At 52.9% G+C, this 15531-nt stretch overlaps 1 protein-coding gene across 3 annotated transcripts in view; it reads right to left on the bottom strand.

The window, feature by feature from the left end:
• Window positions 1-15531, bottom strand: part of Loxl2 (lysyl oxidase like 2) — a 58748-nt gene that overhangs the window by 25805 nt on the left and 17412 nt on the right. The window contains exons 3-5 of one of the 3 annotated variants that reach the window (XM_015499478.2): window positions 11644-11855; window positions 4702-4924; window positions 1952-2156 (exon numbers count right to left, since the gene is read on the bottom strand). In XM_015499478.2, the coding sequence (XP_015354964.1) occupies window positions 1952-2156; window positions 4702-4924; window positions 11644-11855 (640 nt within the window). The remainder of the gene's footprint in view (window positions 1-1951; window positions 2157-4701; window positions 4925-11643; window positions 11856-15531) is intronic. The other 2 variants (XM_048801582.1, XM_015499479.2) reach the window with 2 other exon arrangements.

Raw genomic sequence — 15531 nt, 5'->3', positions numbered from 1 at the left:
GGATGAGGATCAGATTGCTCAGCTCTGAGGCACTGCCCTTTCACCACCCTGGGTGTGGGTGTGGTCACTTGGTGCGTAGAGCCAGGACCAAAGGATGACCCTGCCTGCTCTGAGTGACACTGAATGTCACTTTCCTCTTTCTGCCTACTGGAGTTGCCCACCCAATGTGGCAGGAGACGATGAGTCACCCACTGGTTCTCTCAAAGGCAGCAGCAAAAATGCCCGGAGCCTCTTTTTCCTAGAGTTCGCCAGGCCCTCGGAAACCTCTGGCTGTTCTGGGCAGTGAAACCATGATGTCACATGGCCCCCGCCCACGGTGAATGGAATGTTCATGTCATTGGGAACTTGTTTATTCCTCAGAGTGAGTGGCCCTGGTCCTGTAGGCCTTGGGAGAGGGCAAACCCACATGGGGTCCATTGGTAGAGAGGACTGTGAGAATACTCAGGAGCCAAGGGGACCCTGAAGAGTTCCCTGGAACCAGGGAGGAGGACCACTTGTCAAAGGTAACAATGGAGACCACGAGGTGGCACATGTGCTGCTAACATCCAGCCCAGGTCTTCAGCCTTCAATGCACACCCAGCATGTGCGCATGGGTTAAAGGACAGAGGCAGAGGGAGTTCCAATGTGACCAGGTCTGGGTTGGGGTGAGGGTAAAAGGAGGCAAATCTGGGGCTTAAGGTCCTCTCCAGCAGTGCTGTCTATGATCCCAAGACTGTCCCTAGTCCACAGGAGCCTCCATCCAGCCTCAGGGAACCACTTAAGTGTTGTCTCCTAGTAGCTGGGGCACTGCATCCTACAGAAAGGACCAACAAATGGCCATAGAGAGGTGAACTCCCCTGCTAGAACTGGGAAAGCTCCATGTTCTTTAAGTGAGCTGGAGGTGAAGTTCAACCCAGGACTCTGGAGTCTCACACTGGGAAGCCACTGGATGTGGCACTCAGGCCCTGGGTGAGGGGGGACTATTATTCCTCCAGGCTGCAACCAATGACCTCACCACATTCCTTCCTGTGGGGTGATGGCTCCACATCTGACGGTACGGGAACATCCTCTCCCCACACTGTAGGACACCCCACCCCTCATCCACAGCCCAAGAACCTTCCTCACCGCCTCCTCCCAGCCAGAGTGGCCCACGGCTGCAGCAGCCTCCCTGTACGCTGGAACTATCCCAGGAAATGACTGACCATGACTTTCCTCACCCAAACCCAGTTCTCCTAGGGAGGGCTGTGCACTCACGGCTTATGGTGGATCTGGGGTGAGGACTCCTCCTTTGGAAGGACCAGGGCTTGCAAGCATGAGCTGTCTTCGTGAGGCCCAGAGGCAACCTGTCCTGCCATCTCAAAGTGACAGCACTGCTCTCAACAGACAGCCCCCACGAAAGCTTTCTGTACTTATGTTCTTTGCTCACATGAAAAATTTGTTCAGGACACTTAATAAAAACCAGGCCCTTTCTCATTAGTGTTTCATGAGGTCAGAGAAGGGCACGCTGTTCACTCTCTCAGCTGTCAATGTTTGTGAGACTGCAGCAGGGTGGAAAGTAAGGTGACAATGGGTTCATTTGTGTCCTGCATGGTCCTCAGCCTGAGACCCTGCCCTGGAGGAAGGCCTGGAAATCCTGTCTTTCTTGGAGGGGCAGCAGAGAGCCCAGGGTAAGGAGTTAGGAGAGCAAGGCTGGAGTGTTCTCTGGCTGCCAGTGTCATTTTGTTTCGAGGACTGACTCCCTTCTCTGGGCCTCAGCTTCCAAACCCATGAAGTGGGGACTCAACGCTCTCCGAGGTCCCTTTCAGCCCCAATTGTCTGGGGAGAAGTTTGCGATTCTCTAATGGAGCAGCAGCTGCCGGTGGAGGAGCAAAGCACCAAGGGCTGGATGAGGTCACGGTCCCCAGCTGAGGCCAAGCTACAGAGATGTTTTCCCGTGAAGAGAGGCCCCACCAACAGCTGCCCTGTACCTTACCTTGCCCCAGCCGGGAGCCTGTGACGGCCTCTTTGGCAGTCCCGAAGCCCAGCTCTCTGCAGACCACGCTGGCCGACACCAGGTCCCACTTGTCGTCACAGACGGTCCCCCATTCTCCGTTCTTGAGCACCTCCACTCGGCCCTCCCCGACCTGGGCACCACCTCGCAGCCGCACCAGGGGTTGCTGAAGAGACACACCATCCTGCTGAGTGCAGAAGCCGAGGCGCGTTCGGCCAGCCAGCGGTCACTGCCCGCTCCCCGCCACCCCCCCTGCTTTCTGCCAGGCCAGGTCCCCGGTCTAGGAGCTGAAACTGTGCCAGATGTGTTTGCGAGGGGTGGTGGGGAGGGGGTCATGCAGCAGAGTCAGCTCAGCACAGCTTTCTCTGCAGCCCCCCCAGGAGATCTTCTGTCCTGGACCACTGGGGATCTCACCAAGGACCCTCATGAGATCGTCACCCCACCCTAGGCATGGCTCCAGGATCCCACCATCACTTGACTGCAGAACCTCCTGTGTGAGAGCTATGGAGAGAAGCTCCTATCCCCAAATCTGCAAATTCACAACCCCACTTGCTTACAGTGCAGCCCTGGAGACCAGGCCTGCAGGGAGCCTGCCCTGTGGAGAGTCTGCTGTGCCCACCCACGAGAGGCAGGAAGGAGCAGATAGAGGAATGGGAAGATCGGGAGCTAGAAAGTGAGGTTTTACCCAGAAAGCCAGACCTAATCAGGCCATGACTCACAGCACAGATGCCTCAGGGACGGGGAGCCTCCCTAGTTAAGACTAACATCTGTCCAGCTGCTCCCTGATTCCAGTCCCAGCCCAAAGCAGCCTGATTTCAGAAGATATAGCCTCCCCACCCCCAGCATGCAGAGGTGGGAGCATTATGGTTTAAATGGCCCTGGTGCTCACGGATGGCCTGGAAGCCTTCCTCCCCTTCTGGGGTTTCTGGACTTGGACCAGCATCCTGAAGCCAATGGTCATGTTCCACAGATGGAAACCACTGGCCTCAATCTGTTCACAAATTCTGCTTTGCACCAGTTTCTGTGCATGTCTGCATGCTGTGCACACTTACCTACTAGCATTTCTGCATGTGCACGTGTGCTGAGGGAGGCTCAGAAGTCTGTGCGGCTCTGTGTTATTGGGCGACTGTGACATCCTAGTCAGATCAGACCACAGTCCTTGTTCCACCCTGACCTATGCTGACCTTGGCCCAGGACTCCCTTCAACCTACCCACCCATGGCAGGGATGAGGCAGGCTTGGTTGGAAAGGGTGGATTTCAAGAATTCACATCCCTTGGCCACCTGAGGGTGGCCTAGCTCTCCACAGCTACCACTCTCTCTCTCTCCCAGTGGTGGCACCTAGCTAGCCTGGCAGGATGGGGTGCTGGGGAACTCACAGACCCCTGGGACTGCTCTGATCCAGGCACTAGGGAGAGAGGGGAAAAAAGGAGGGGATGGGATGAGGGCAAATTGCCCAGTGGCTTTAGGAACTTTTATTCTCACTTAAAAAAAATGGAACATAATCAATAAAACTGCTGTTTTCTGCAGAACTTGATCTCCCCTCCCTGCTCCCTGGTCTCAAGCTGTCTAGGGGGATGCTAGGGGGCTCCTCCCACGGAACCCAGCATCCTGGCCCCAGATTGATGGAGGCAGAGTGTCAGATAACCTAGCCCCAGCCCAGCAGTGGCCAGGCAGAGTCAGCTGGCCCTGGAGGGAAGCCGGAAACCAAGGAAAATATGATGTAATCATCCTGTTTCTTTCTTTCCTTCTTTTTTTTCTTTTTCCATTGGTTTGGTATGAACTTGATTGCTCTGTTATAAACCACACAGCAGAGTAATTCCAAAACAGTAGGATCTGGTACTCTGGATGACACATGAGGAGTACTCACGGGCTCTGGCTCAGGCCAGGGAGAGGACGTGGCCATCAGACTGCGCAGCAGGGGAGGTGGGGCATGCAGGGGGCTGGTTTGGCTTGTGGAGGGCTGTGAAATAGGGTTGCCTAGGAGGGCCCACGTCCCCTGGCTGCGAGCACTTCTGGTGGTGTGGTCACGTCTGTGTACTCTGAAGCCCCTGAGGGGCTGAGGAGGCAGGAAGTCACTCCAAACAGTCCCTACACCTTGAGCTGAAAGCCAGGCTCGCGGCCTGTACTGTGCCCCTTTCATCTAAGGCTCCTCTTCTGTCCAAACATTTCCCCAGTCTGGGAGAGGCACCCTGGGGGCTTCTGGCTGTCACCCTGATTTCATTTCTCTTCCTAGGAGCAGTTCTGCAGGTGCCACAGGGAGGGACAGAGGGGACAGGAGGCAGTGAGGAGAGAGGATACCCCAGAGAGGGGAGGGGCTGTTGCTCACATGCCACCCACCGCCCACACCTGGCTGACAAAGAACTCCCTGCTGCCTCCCTCCACTCCCTTGTACCCCGGGTCAGACCTCAGCTAGCACGGGATGCACCAGGCTGCAGAAAACGACTACCAAGTACCCGGGTTGGATGGGCAGGGACACAGCCCTGACCAGTGGTCAGCCTCTCTCCTCCCCCTCCCTCTTCTCTTCCCACATGCTTTTCTTGCCCACCCACCCCCTATCAGCAGTTTCCAGAACAGAAATATCACAGGGACCATTTGGTGGATGTATGAAAAAAGAAGAGCGAACTGCCCTTCATGGTTATGGAGGGAAGACAGAATAGGGCACCTTCGCTTTTGCAGAGGAAGGGTCAAGCCTGCCAGATGCCAAGGGCCACACCTCCAGCCCCATGCTCACCTCTGGTTTGTAGGCCTTCCGGAACCTCGAAGGCCCATCAGGGCTGAAGATCTGGCCAGGCACACAACTGACCACAGCTGGCTGTCCATTCTCACAGGTGATGTTCTTCACAGGGTCCCAAGACACATGGGGGCCCAGCTTGCAACTGGAGATGTGGGTCTCCGTGCCGGTGCAGTTCATGGAGAACCGCCAGTAGTGCTGCTTCCTCCGAGGGGCAGACATTCTGCAGAGGGGAGAGAGGACGGTGACCAGGGCATCGTGGCACCCAGCCCTGATTCTGGTTTGAAGCAGAACAAGATGGACATGGTCGCTGCTCCCAGAGCTCAGCCTGCCTCCAAGACAGGGTCCTGCTCAGTGTGTTCTGCCAGCACCCCCTGAGCCCAAGTTTATGCTGGACACTTGGGGACAGGACCCAGAGGGTGCACAGGGCCTACTGCCCTCGGGCAACTGCCATTCTAGGAGAGCAAGGACTAACTCAGGCACTGAAATAATAATGACACAGCCTGTTCATACAAAATGCAACAAGGTTTCTAGGGAGGTGAGATCCCGGATCCCAGGACCCCATTCTCAGTGACTGGCAACCCTAACTCTTCAGTTAATTTAAGCACAAGCTGTTGTCATTCACCGGCTTTATTTCTCTTTGTCAACCATCAGTACAAGTTGACAGCTAAACTCTCTCCCAATGATAGTCAAGACAAAATATGTAATCCAGTGATAACAGTCTTAAATGACCCCATCTGTGGCATCAAAAGTACAATTTTCTTAGTAGTGGTAAAAAAAACAAAAAACAAAAAATGCCCCTGCTCTTATCAAATCCTCACCCAGGAAAATCAGTGAGGTGGAAGCTGTCACCATATCATGTCCTAGGAAATTTCTTAGTCTGTATTTCCTACACATGCAAATTGTTCCTTTTTCGTTTTTTTTTTTAAGGCAGAATATGGATTAAGATAAGACAATGTGGTTTTTTTTCCAAAATAATAAGTAATATACGGATTAATAAAAATGTAACTATGACTCAGTTTCCTCATGTTCAAAGCAGAAGTAGAATAAATATCTACTTAATAAGACTATGATGTGTATTAGCCCATTTTCAGCTACTCTAACAGAATATCACAGACTGGATAATTTATAAACAACAGAAGTTTGTTTAGCTCATGGTTCTGGAGACTGAGAGAAGTCTAAGAGCATGTTGCCAGCATCGGGGGAGGGCCTTGGGTCACCTCATGGTAGAACAAGCAGGCATACACAAGACAGAGGAAATTGGGCCAAACTTACTTTTAAAACAAAACCAGTCTCGTGATGACCAACTCAGTCCCACAAGAGTGGCATTAATCCATTCAGAAGCACAGAGTGCTCAGGAATAAGTCTTTTTTTTTTTTTTTGGTGCTGGGATTAAACCCAGGGACACTTAACCACTGAGCCACATCCCTGGACCTTTTTCCTTTTTTATTTTGAGACAGGGTCTTGCTAAATTGCTGCAGCTGGCTTTGAACTTGCAGCCCTCCTGTCCTAGCCTCCTGATTTGCTGGGATTACAAGTGTGTAGCACCATGCCCAGCTACCAGTCATCTCTTAAAGGCCCTACTTCTTAAAACTGTTCCAATTGCAATTCAATTTCAACATGAGTTCTGGAGGGGACAGTCAAACCACAGCATTTTGACAGTTAAATTAATCAAAATTTATAAAGCTCTTAAAACAGTGTGTGAAACATAGGAAGTGTCTGTTCAATAAATAAATAAAAACTGTATGGCTAAAGGGGGAAAAGCGGGGCTGGGGTTGTAGCTCAGTGGTAGAATGCCTGCCTCACACACATGAGGCACTAGGTTCGATCCTCAGCATCACATAAAAAGAAATAAATAAAGATTGTATCATCTACAACTTAAAAAAAATTTTAAAAAAGATTAAAAATAATAATAAAAAAATAAAGGGGGAAAAGCTGTATGGCTAAAGGAGGGACCCCTGTGGCTAGAGAGACGAGGGTGACTTCATGGGAGAGCAGGCTTGTTACTAGGCCTTGAGTGATCGTGGGATTTGAAAAGGAGGAGGGAAGAAGCACCCTGTCCTCTCATGCTGCCAGCTCTTTGGGGCCTATGCACTTGACCCTCCTTGGCAGAACTTTGCAAGATGCCACAGAAAGTCAGACAGCATCATGGCCAGCTGCCCAATAGAAGAGCCTGTCTCGGCAGGCTGACCCTTAAAGGGCCAGAAGTGTCCTGAAAGCATCTGCTTTGTCTTGGGGCGAATGAGATGTGAGCACAGAGGAAATCCTACAGGCACCGTCATCCTCTCCTTAACCCAAACTGGGGCTTGTGACAATTCCAGTACACCTGTGGGTGCAACGACACAAACCTTTGAAATACAGACTATCCTGGGAAATTCAGGATGTGTGCTCGCCACAGTGACATCACAGAGTGGAGAACTCCACAGGAGGACTATTAATCATTCCAAGAACCACCACCCGCCCCTCCCTACTTCCTGCAAGGCCCCAGCAGAGGGAAACCCACAGCTTGTTCCCCTGGACTCCCCCACATCGGCTGACCGGGAGGACACACTCAGGGGAACAGGAGCTGCACGAGGATTGGTCAGACCACACTGGGCAGCCTTGGCTGAGGAAGTTCCTCTGGCTTCCAGCCGTCAGTGAACACTACCCTCTCCAGGAACAGATGTCCCAGGCTCTAATTGAGAGCGAAGCACCCACAGCAAACGTGGAGCGGCCCCAGCCCTGCTCTTGCCTTCCCCGGGCAGCCCCGATTCCATCTTACATCAGTTCCCAGGAATGCACAGCCCACCGTGACCCTCCACGGGCCTTCAGCAGCCAGGGGCCCCCTCCTTCTCTATCCCAGCATGATTCACTCTGGATAGATGGACTTGCTGGCCCCAGCAACGCAGAGAGGAGGCTCTGGGGAGATTGGAGGGATGACTGGCCAAGATGGAAGCCACTTACAAAAGAGGTCTCCAGGCCCATGGCTGGGGATTAGTGGGAGCACTGAGCTGGACCCAGTCCATTAAACTTGCAAAGTCCTAGAGGCTCCCCGGCCAAGGGGGAACTAGGTTGTGTGGGATCCTGCCAGCTGCTGAGTATGTCTACTCCAATTGTTCTTTCCAGAATTGAGAAATTAGGTTTGAGATCCACTGGATTCCCCTTAAGACAGACTCAAGTTAAAACTCCATAAGCCCCTGGACTGGAGGGCCACAGGGATGTTTTGGATCTCCTGGAATCAGCTGGAATCAATACCCAGAAGTCCCTAAAAGATTTAATTATTTCCTTCTCCCCAGTGCATGGTCATCCTGGTAAAGGGACCCTTTGGAGAAGGCTGAGAGAAACTACAACAGTATAAGCTTTGGCAGGGCACCGAGGTCCTTTATCAAGGGAACCTGGCCTCACCTTCTTTCTGGAGTTTTAGGTCTGTAAAGTGGGGCTCAAGTCTGGGAATTGACTTAAGGGCTGTGACTTTCTATTGTTCTGATTCAGGTTAGACTTGTTCACTTGACCTAGAACTTGTCTGCTTTTGCAGGTGACGGGAGAATTCAGTAGGCTTCTCTTATCACTGGGAGGAGCACCAAATGCACTTGCCAGAGCAGAGGTCTGCAGGAGTCAGACTCTGCTGTCCCTGCAGGGAACATCCCTCTTGTCTTTGGTGGTTGATTGGCACCACTTCCTGCCACTCTGAGTTACTCCCGTTGCATTAGGTTTCCCAGTTTGGTGCTGCCTTCCCACTGGGGTCTGGCCCACAAAGAAGAGACACTACAGAGCTCTTCAAGGAGGCAGGGGCCCCTCATAAACTTACTCATCACCGCATGGTGAAGGGTGTGCATCCTCGACCCTTCTGCCTGAGCAGGTCTTCAGTGACAAACCCACTCCAACAGTTCAATCTCCCTCAGCCTTGGCATTCCTTCCCCTATGTTAGACCAAGGCAGGCCCAGCACTCACAGTGGGCTTGGAAAGTTCAGCTAACCAAACTGTCAGAGCCCTTTCTAACTCCTGAGTCACGAGCAGAATTACGAGCAGAATCGCCGCTCAGCGAGTTCATCTCAAATCAATACCTACATTGAGATCCTGCGTTTTAAAATCAAGATGATGACTACACAGTGTAATTGGCCCCAGGGATAGGGCCCTGATGTGTAAGCTTCGTAGCTTCAGGGCACATACATGGCTCCCCAGACCAGCGCAGAAGCCAGGGCAGGGAGAGAGTAGTCTTGGGTCAGGATGGCTGACTCTACTTGTGGTGAGGCTATGGGTGCAGAAGCCTCTGGGGTGTGGGCAAATGAAAGGAGAACAGATGCTCTGAGGGCATGGGGGTAACTTGAACCTGTGAGTGACCAGCAGCTCTGCAGGTTAGCAGAGAGAGCCAGTCCCAGTAAGACAGTGGGGAGAACCCAAGACAGAGAGGCTCGGGGCCTAAACAGGTGAATTTCCAAACTGCAAAATTCAGAAGGGGCTTTGGAGAATGCTGAGATTATTACAGACACAGACTGAGAACTACTTTGAAAACAACTTCCTTCCTAGCGCCACCGGGCTGCATGGGAGGTGTGGTGTCAGCATCACATCACAGGCTGTGGGAAGAGTGAATGGGAGATGGGGAAAGGTGCTACTGGAAGCTACTGATTCAGGGACCACGAAGGCCCTCAGTCTTGGCTTCTAGGCTTCTGTGGGCCTCAACCTCTGAGCGGGGTCCCTGGATATCCTGTTTCCCAAATCAGCCCTGCCGAGCTGGCCTGGCCACCAGGAGGACCTGCCACACCAGGAGGAACTGCCACACCAGGAGGAACTGCCACGGTCGTGGTGTAGACCTCAGAGGACAGCTGTCGTGGAGCAGCCCTGAGCAGTCCTGAAGGCTCCTCAGGAGCAGGCAGTGTGTCTGAGGCCCACTACCCTCAGGTCTCCATCTCCTCTGCAGACTGCAGACATGGGCCAGTGATCTCCGAGGCTTGCTGCACTCCAGGAGCCCTGGCTCTGTGCCATTAGCTCCCTCCAGTCTCTGCCAGCTCAGCCCCAGAAGTACCACCAGAAATTCTTCCCTTTATCCCAGAGCACATAGAGGCCCAACTAGCCACTGAGTCCCAGAGACTAACCCCAAAACAACAGAGAGGCTTACAGAGAGACGCTCAGGAGGCTTCACACCCTCCTGCCACCCCCTCGCTGTGACCCTGACCCTAACCACCTGGGACAACTCCTGGCCTTCAAATCCTTTCCCTCCTCTCAGTTAAAAAGAGAAATCCACACTGTGGGGGGTGGCAAGAGCAGGGAGCAGTTCAAACACGTGACGATTACTGGGGGCCATGCTCAAAGTGGCCTCAGATGGCCTCCTCAAAAGCAGGAGAGGGACTTTGATAGCCACAGGTGAAGACAGCTTTCTAATGCCATCTGAACAAGCCAATACTGCCCAGCTCAGACCTGTGGCCCGGCTGGGGCTCAGGTGGGGCCAGCCAGGGAGGAAGCCTGTGGGGGAGGAGTTGGGTTTCCTCTCTCCCATTGGTAGCAAAAGCCGAGACCAGAGTGTGTCACCAGGGAGAGCTAGCCAGTTGGTGGGGGTCCCCCAAATATTCAGGTGATAGAGACCTCCTGGTGCCAACAAGGTCTGAGCCCTTTTCAGGGACTTGTAGGGTGGCACTCACCACTGTGTCACCCCAGGGTGCTGTCCACACTCACTCTTGTACATGGTGGGCTGGGGGCTAGGAGCAAAGCATAGCCCTCTTTATCTGTGTCTAGGCCATGACCAGGCAGGACAGGGCCAGGTGCCCAGAGGGACACAGCTTATCCTGCACCTCAGGAAACCAGAGGTAGAGCTGGGGCCTGAATCCAAAGTCAGGAAGAGGCAGCGTGAGAGGGCACTTTCCAGGAGGGTGGACCCTGCACCGGAGGCCTGGATCTGCCACTTACTGGTTCTGTGACTTTTCTCCAGTTTCCTCAGCTTGAAACTAGACCCCACTTCTTGGTAGCATTGCTAAGATTAAATGAAAAAGAACAGTTCCTGGCACACAGTCAGCACAGAGAGACAGGAAAACCTCACTTTCAACCGAATTCCAGCGGCTCTCTATCCTAGGACTCTGCACCTGCAGATTCAACCAATCTTGGGTCAAAAATGCTATGAAAAAAAATATCTGCACTGAAGATGTACAGACTATTTTCTTGTCATTATTCCCTAAACAATACATCACGACAACTCTTTAAGCAACATGTATAATGTATTAGGCATTATAAGTCATGTGGGGAGGATTCAGAGTATATAGGAGAATTGTGTAGGTTATATGGGAAAAGGACATCATTTGACATAAGGGACTTGAGTGTGGATTTTAGTGTAGGAGAGGGGTGCTGGAACCAGTCCCCCAGGGACACTGAGGGATGGCTGCATACCCTACCCACAGCTTGTCAGGGCACCCAAATCCTTTCCCTGGACACCCCTCAGGTCAAACAGCTCTAAATCCTACCACTATCTACCTTTCTCCCCCTGGGTGAAATTCACCTTGGGAATCATCACAGCGCTGTCAGGTTTATTTGGGATTGGTTGAAGAGCACTGAGTTGATCAGTTTCTCAATTACCTCACAATTTCTGCAAGTCCCAGATTTCTGAGCAATCATTGCTGAGGGGAAGCCAACATTTCTTCTAAAGTTGGAACTGTCTTTGCCTGGCCCAGCCTGTGTATTGCCCTTATTCAGGCTACCTGGTCTATGAGCTGCCCGTCAGCACCGAGAGGAGGGACTGCCGGGTCAGGAGCAGCTTGCCCTTGACCTTTCCTAAGCCTTTCCATTCTCTCCTAGCTCAGGTGCAGGCCCATCTCCCAGGGCTGCGAGCCTCTCACAGGTAGGGTCCACGCAGGCTTGCTGGAAGGACGCCAGCCTGCCCAGCTGTGAGGGCTGTGGATGGCCAGTCACCAGCCCTGACTTGTTGACAGAGCAGGAGGGCGAGCACCCAGGAAGAGCCCGCCTGGCACAGCCCCTTACTTGTATGCCTTGGTGTTGTAGATCTTCTCTCTGGGGAAGCCCAACATGCCACACACCACGTGGGAATTCTTGGCCGTCCAGTGCTTGTCACAGATTGGTCTCCAGGTCTTGCCCTCCTTCACCTCCACGTAGCCCTCTGTCACGGGCATGCGATGGCGGAAGGCTGAGAAGATGGAGCGGATCCGGATGTTCTCCACCTGGATGTTCAGGTTCTGGAGAGAGGGAAGCAGAGGGGTGACCACCCTGGCCAACCCCAGAAGGGATGCCAGGCAGCAAGAACTCCCTCAGCAATAACAGAGGGCTACGATGCCCCCGATGACCACCCAGCCCAAAACACAGTGCTATGGGTGGGGGAGTGTGACTGCAGGGATCGGGGGGAGCAAGCGTGACCTGGAGCAATCAGAGAAGAATTGAGGGACCCAGGAGTTCCCAACAGCCTACCAAAGTGCCCAGAGGGCCGTGGGCAGTAGCTTCCCCCTGCATAGGTCTGAGAAATCAGAGCATGAGAAAGTGATCTTTGAATTTTCATGTAAAATAATCTGGGTTTTACATTTTACTCCAAAATGTGTGTGCATGTGCCTGTGTGTGTGTGTGCACGTGTGCGTGCCTCCCCCAACAACCTCGGTGAACTGAAGTTCCAGGAAGATGAGCCCCAGGTCTCCTAAAGCAGGTGGCACTACCTCATATCCTGCATTCCTCTCCCCAGAGGCTGGAGAAGGGGCAGGGCTCCCAGGGAAATGAGGTGGGTGCCCAGTGTGTGCAAGGGGCCGGGAAGGTAGATAAGTAGGGTTGGGGGACAGTTACTTGGTTGAGGCAAGGTGAGATTCTGAATGCTCCAGGTGCTTGGAAAGTCCCCTCCTCATCTTTCTGGGCAGTGGCAGGTAGAGACCGGGGTCAGGGTTGGGAGGATTCATTGGCAGGGCCCTCGAGGAAGCCAAAGAGGCTGGAGGGGCGGATGGAAGGAAGCGCTCTTCTCCCTGTCACGTGGGTTCTCCTCTTCACTGACACTGAGCTTGAATGCCCCGTGCCATGCCTACCGCCCAGAAGGAGGGGGCCTCCAGAGGCCACGCCCAATGAGAGAAACAGTAGGAGGGGGTTCCTTGGAGTCACACTGACACTCTTTAGGCTTCTTTGGGGCATCCTGCATCAGTCCCCAAATCCTAAGGAAGCTCCATTCTGAATCTCTGACCTTCAGCCCCCCTATTTCTGCTCCTGCTCCTGCTCTAGGGGGGCACGGCCAGCTCTTGCAACAGTCTCTAATTGAGTCCCTGTCCCCACCCATCTGTCAGCCACCAGATAGCTCTTTCCAAGACACTGATCTAACTTGTTCTTTGACTGACTCCTCTTTATTTATACAATGCACAAATGACTTAGAGAGATGCTCATGGCACTTCATGACTGATTCCACCTATGCCTCCAGCCCTCTCAATGTCCCCAGCTCCAAATCAATCCCCAGACACCACAAAATGCAGTATATAATTGAATCAGCTATCAAGAGTGCTTTCCATTGCTGTGTGATCTCTTGTTCAACCCTCAGCTGCAGAACAAGGTGGTTTACAGTTCTCATCATTCCCATTTTCAGGCAAGGGAACCAAATGATTGATTCCAGTTTCCTCCCCTGGACCACCCTGAGGTGCGGTGTAAGACACACCCTAAGCTGGGCCAGGGAGGGAGAGGTGGAGCTGGTGAGGGTGAGACTGGAAGGCTGGAACCCAGTGACCTGAGCACCCGAGCCTGTCCAGCCAGGATGCAAATGAACCACAAGGTTGAACAGAAGCATTATTTGGGTGCCCAGGGACTCAAATCCTCCCGCCAGCTTCAGGGTCCAAAGCCAGTTACTGCTCCACAAATCCTGCAAGGTGGTGGAAAGTATGTGGCCCAGAGTGATGGCATTTGGCCCCAATTTCCTTCCACGCAGAGCGGAAGGAAAGCTGCCAGCGGCAGCATTATGTTTCCCAGCCTGGATCCTGGATCCTTTACAGCCGTCATTCAGGCCCTAGGACCCGTGCCACCGAGACACGTGGACAGGGATGAGCCAAGAGGGGGCCTGAGGTCTAACCCCAGTCCGTGGGCCAGCCCCTCCTGCCTCTCCCCACCTGGGGAGGCTGGCTGGCATTCCAGTGTGGAATGCATCATGCCCAGAAGGAAAGTTCCAGGCTGACCTCATTCCATTCACAGATCCCTTCCTTGGCTGTGGGGCAGCAGCGTAGGCTGGCTGACAGGAGACGTGACCCTCAGCACTGCTACTATAGGAGGAGGAAGACCCATGCTGGCCACAGGCCCGAGGCCAGCAGATACCGTCCCACCTGCCAAAGTAAGCTGGCCCTCTCCTGTTTCAGTGCAGGGTCCCCCCAGTCGACTGTGGGCTCCAGGACGTGGGCAGTGAGGCCCAGCTGCCACCGTCCTCATTCTTCCTCCAAAAAGAGGATGTATGTGCAAAAAGAGGATGTATGTACATGCGCCTGCGCGTGCATGTCCCTGTGTCTACGTGTCATGTGTGTCAGAATCTGCATGTGTGTCTCTGGGAGCTAGTATCTGCATTTGTGTCCATGTGCATGATGACATGCATGTGACCAGTTGTGGGTATGTGCCTGTGTCACCCTCTATGTGTGGAGTGTGAGTCTGTGGACAGATGGAAAGGGACCTGTCCCTCCACTGCCTCAGGAAAGCAGTCAGGATAGGAGCTGCACTCCCTCTTCTGAAACGGTGCGTCTTTCCCTCACTCCCTGGAACCAAATCTTTCCCCTTCTGTAAGGCTTGAATCACTTTCAATCACTCATACACTCAACAAAATATAGACTCTGTGGACCTTGCCAGGCTTCTTCCCTACATCCCACAGTGCCCTGCCTCTTCTTTGAAGAGTGATCCAGAGAGCCATCACTAATCAAATAGCAATCAATTGTACACGAGGCTCTGTGCATAGACCTTTGCATCTATTGATCGGAGCTCTTGATTCAGGGTATACCAACCTACAAGTGAAGACATGAAAAGACTTGGTGAGGTTTTGAAACTTGCCCAAGTTCACAAGCCAATATGCAGTAAAGCAGGATAAAAACCGAGTCCTGACTCCAAGCCTGTGTTCCAGGCCATATTGACCACCACACTCCAAGCAGCCCTCACTCTCATGCCCAAGGCTTGTCCATTACCTGGTATTTCAGAGGACACGCAGGGCTCAGACTTCTGGGTGGTCCCCTCAGGGCCTGCCTGGTGCTGTGCACACTTGAAGCCCAGGACTGCACCTGTGTGTCAGGTTGGACTATGTATGGAGGGGAGAATTCAGCCCCAGATGCTCTCATACTCAGGCCAGTGGGAGCAGCGGGGCAGCCCTCAGTAGATTGCACTGGGCACTTGTGCGAGTGAACCAGCTCCTCCAGGCTCCCGGGAGAGCTCGGGTTGGACACCACATGCAGGCATGCACGGCCCCTACTTCACTGCTGTGGAATCCCTTCTGAAACCACAAGTGCTAGATTTTCTTTTTCCCAGAAGTTCAGCCCCAAAAGAGGAAGTTTGAAAATAGACACAAATTTGTCTTTTTTTAACAAAGGGCTCTCTAAACTTGCCAATTTAACATTAAGCCCAATAGCCTAAAAGATCATCAAGCACCTGGCTCATTTAAAAATTCAAATGAGAAAGCTGGGTACAGTACTATTCCCAGCTACTCAGGACGCTGAGGCAGGAAGTTGGTGACTTTGAGACCAGCCTGGGCAACTTAGCGAGACCCTGTTTCAAAAACAAACAAGCAAACAAGCAAAAACACCACCAACGAAAAAACCCCGAAAACCTGAATGCTGCCCCTTTGGCAAGAGATAATAGTGGCACAGGCCTCCAAAAGGGTTCCCTCCTAAGGACTTCCAAAAATTCTGGGACTTTTCCCATCCCCCCCCCCCC

The sequence above is a fragment of the Marmota marmota genome, unplaced genomic scaffold (genome assembly GCF_001458135.2).
Source record: "Marmota marmota marmota unplaced genomic scaffold, marMar, whole genome shotgun sequence".
In the NCBI taxonomy this organism is placed as follows: domain Eukaryota; kingdom Metazoa; phylum Chordata; class Mammalia; order Rodentia; family Sciuridae; genus Marmota; species Marmota marmota.
This window is presented reverse-complemented; position numbering and strand designations above follow the sequence as displayed.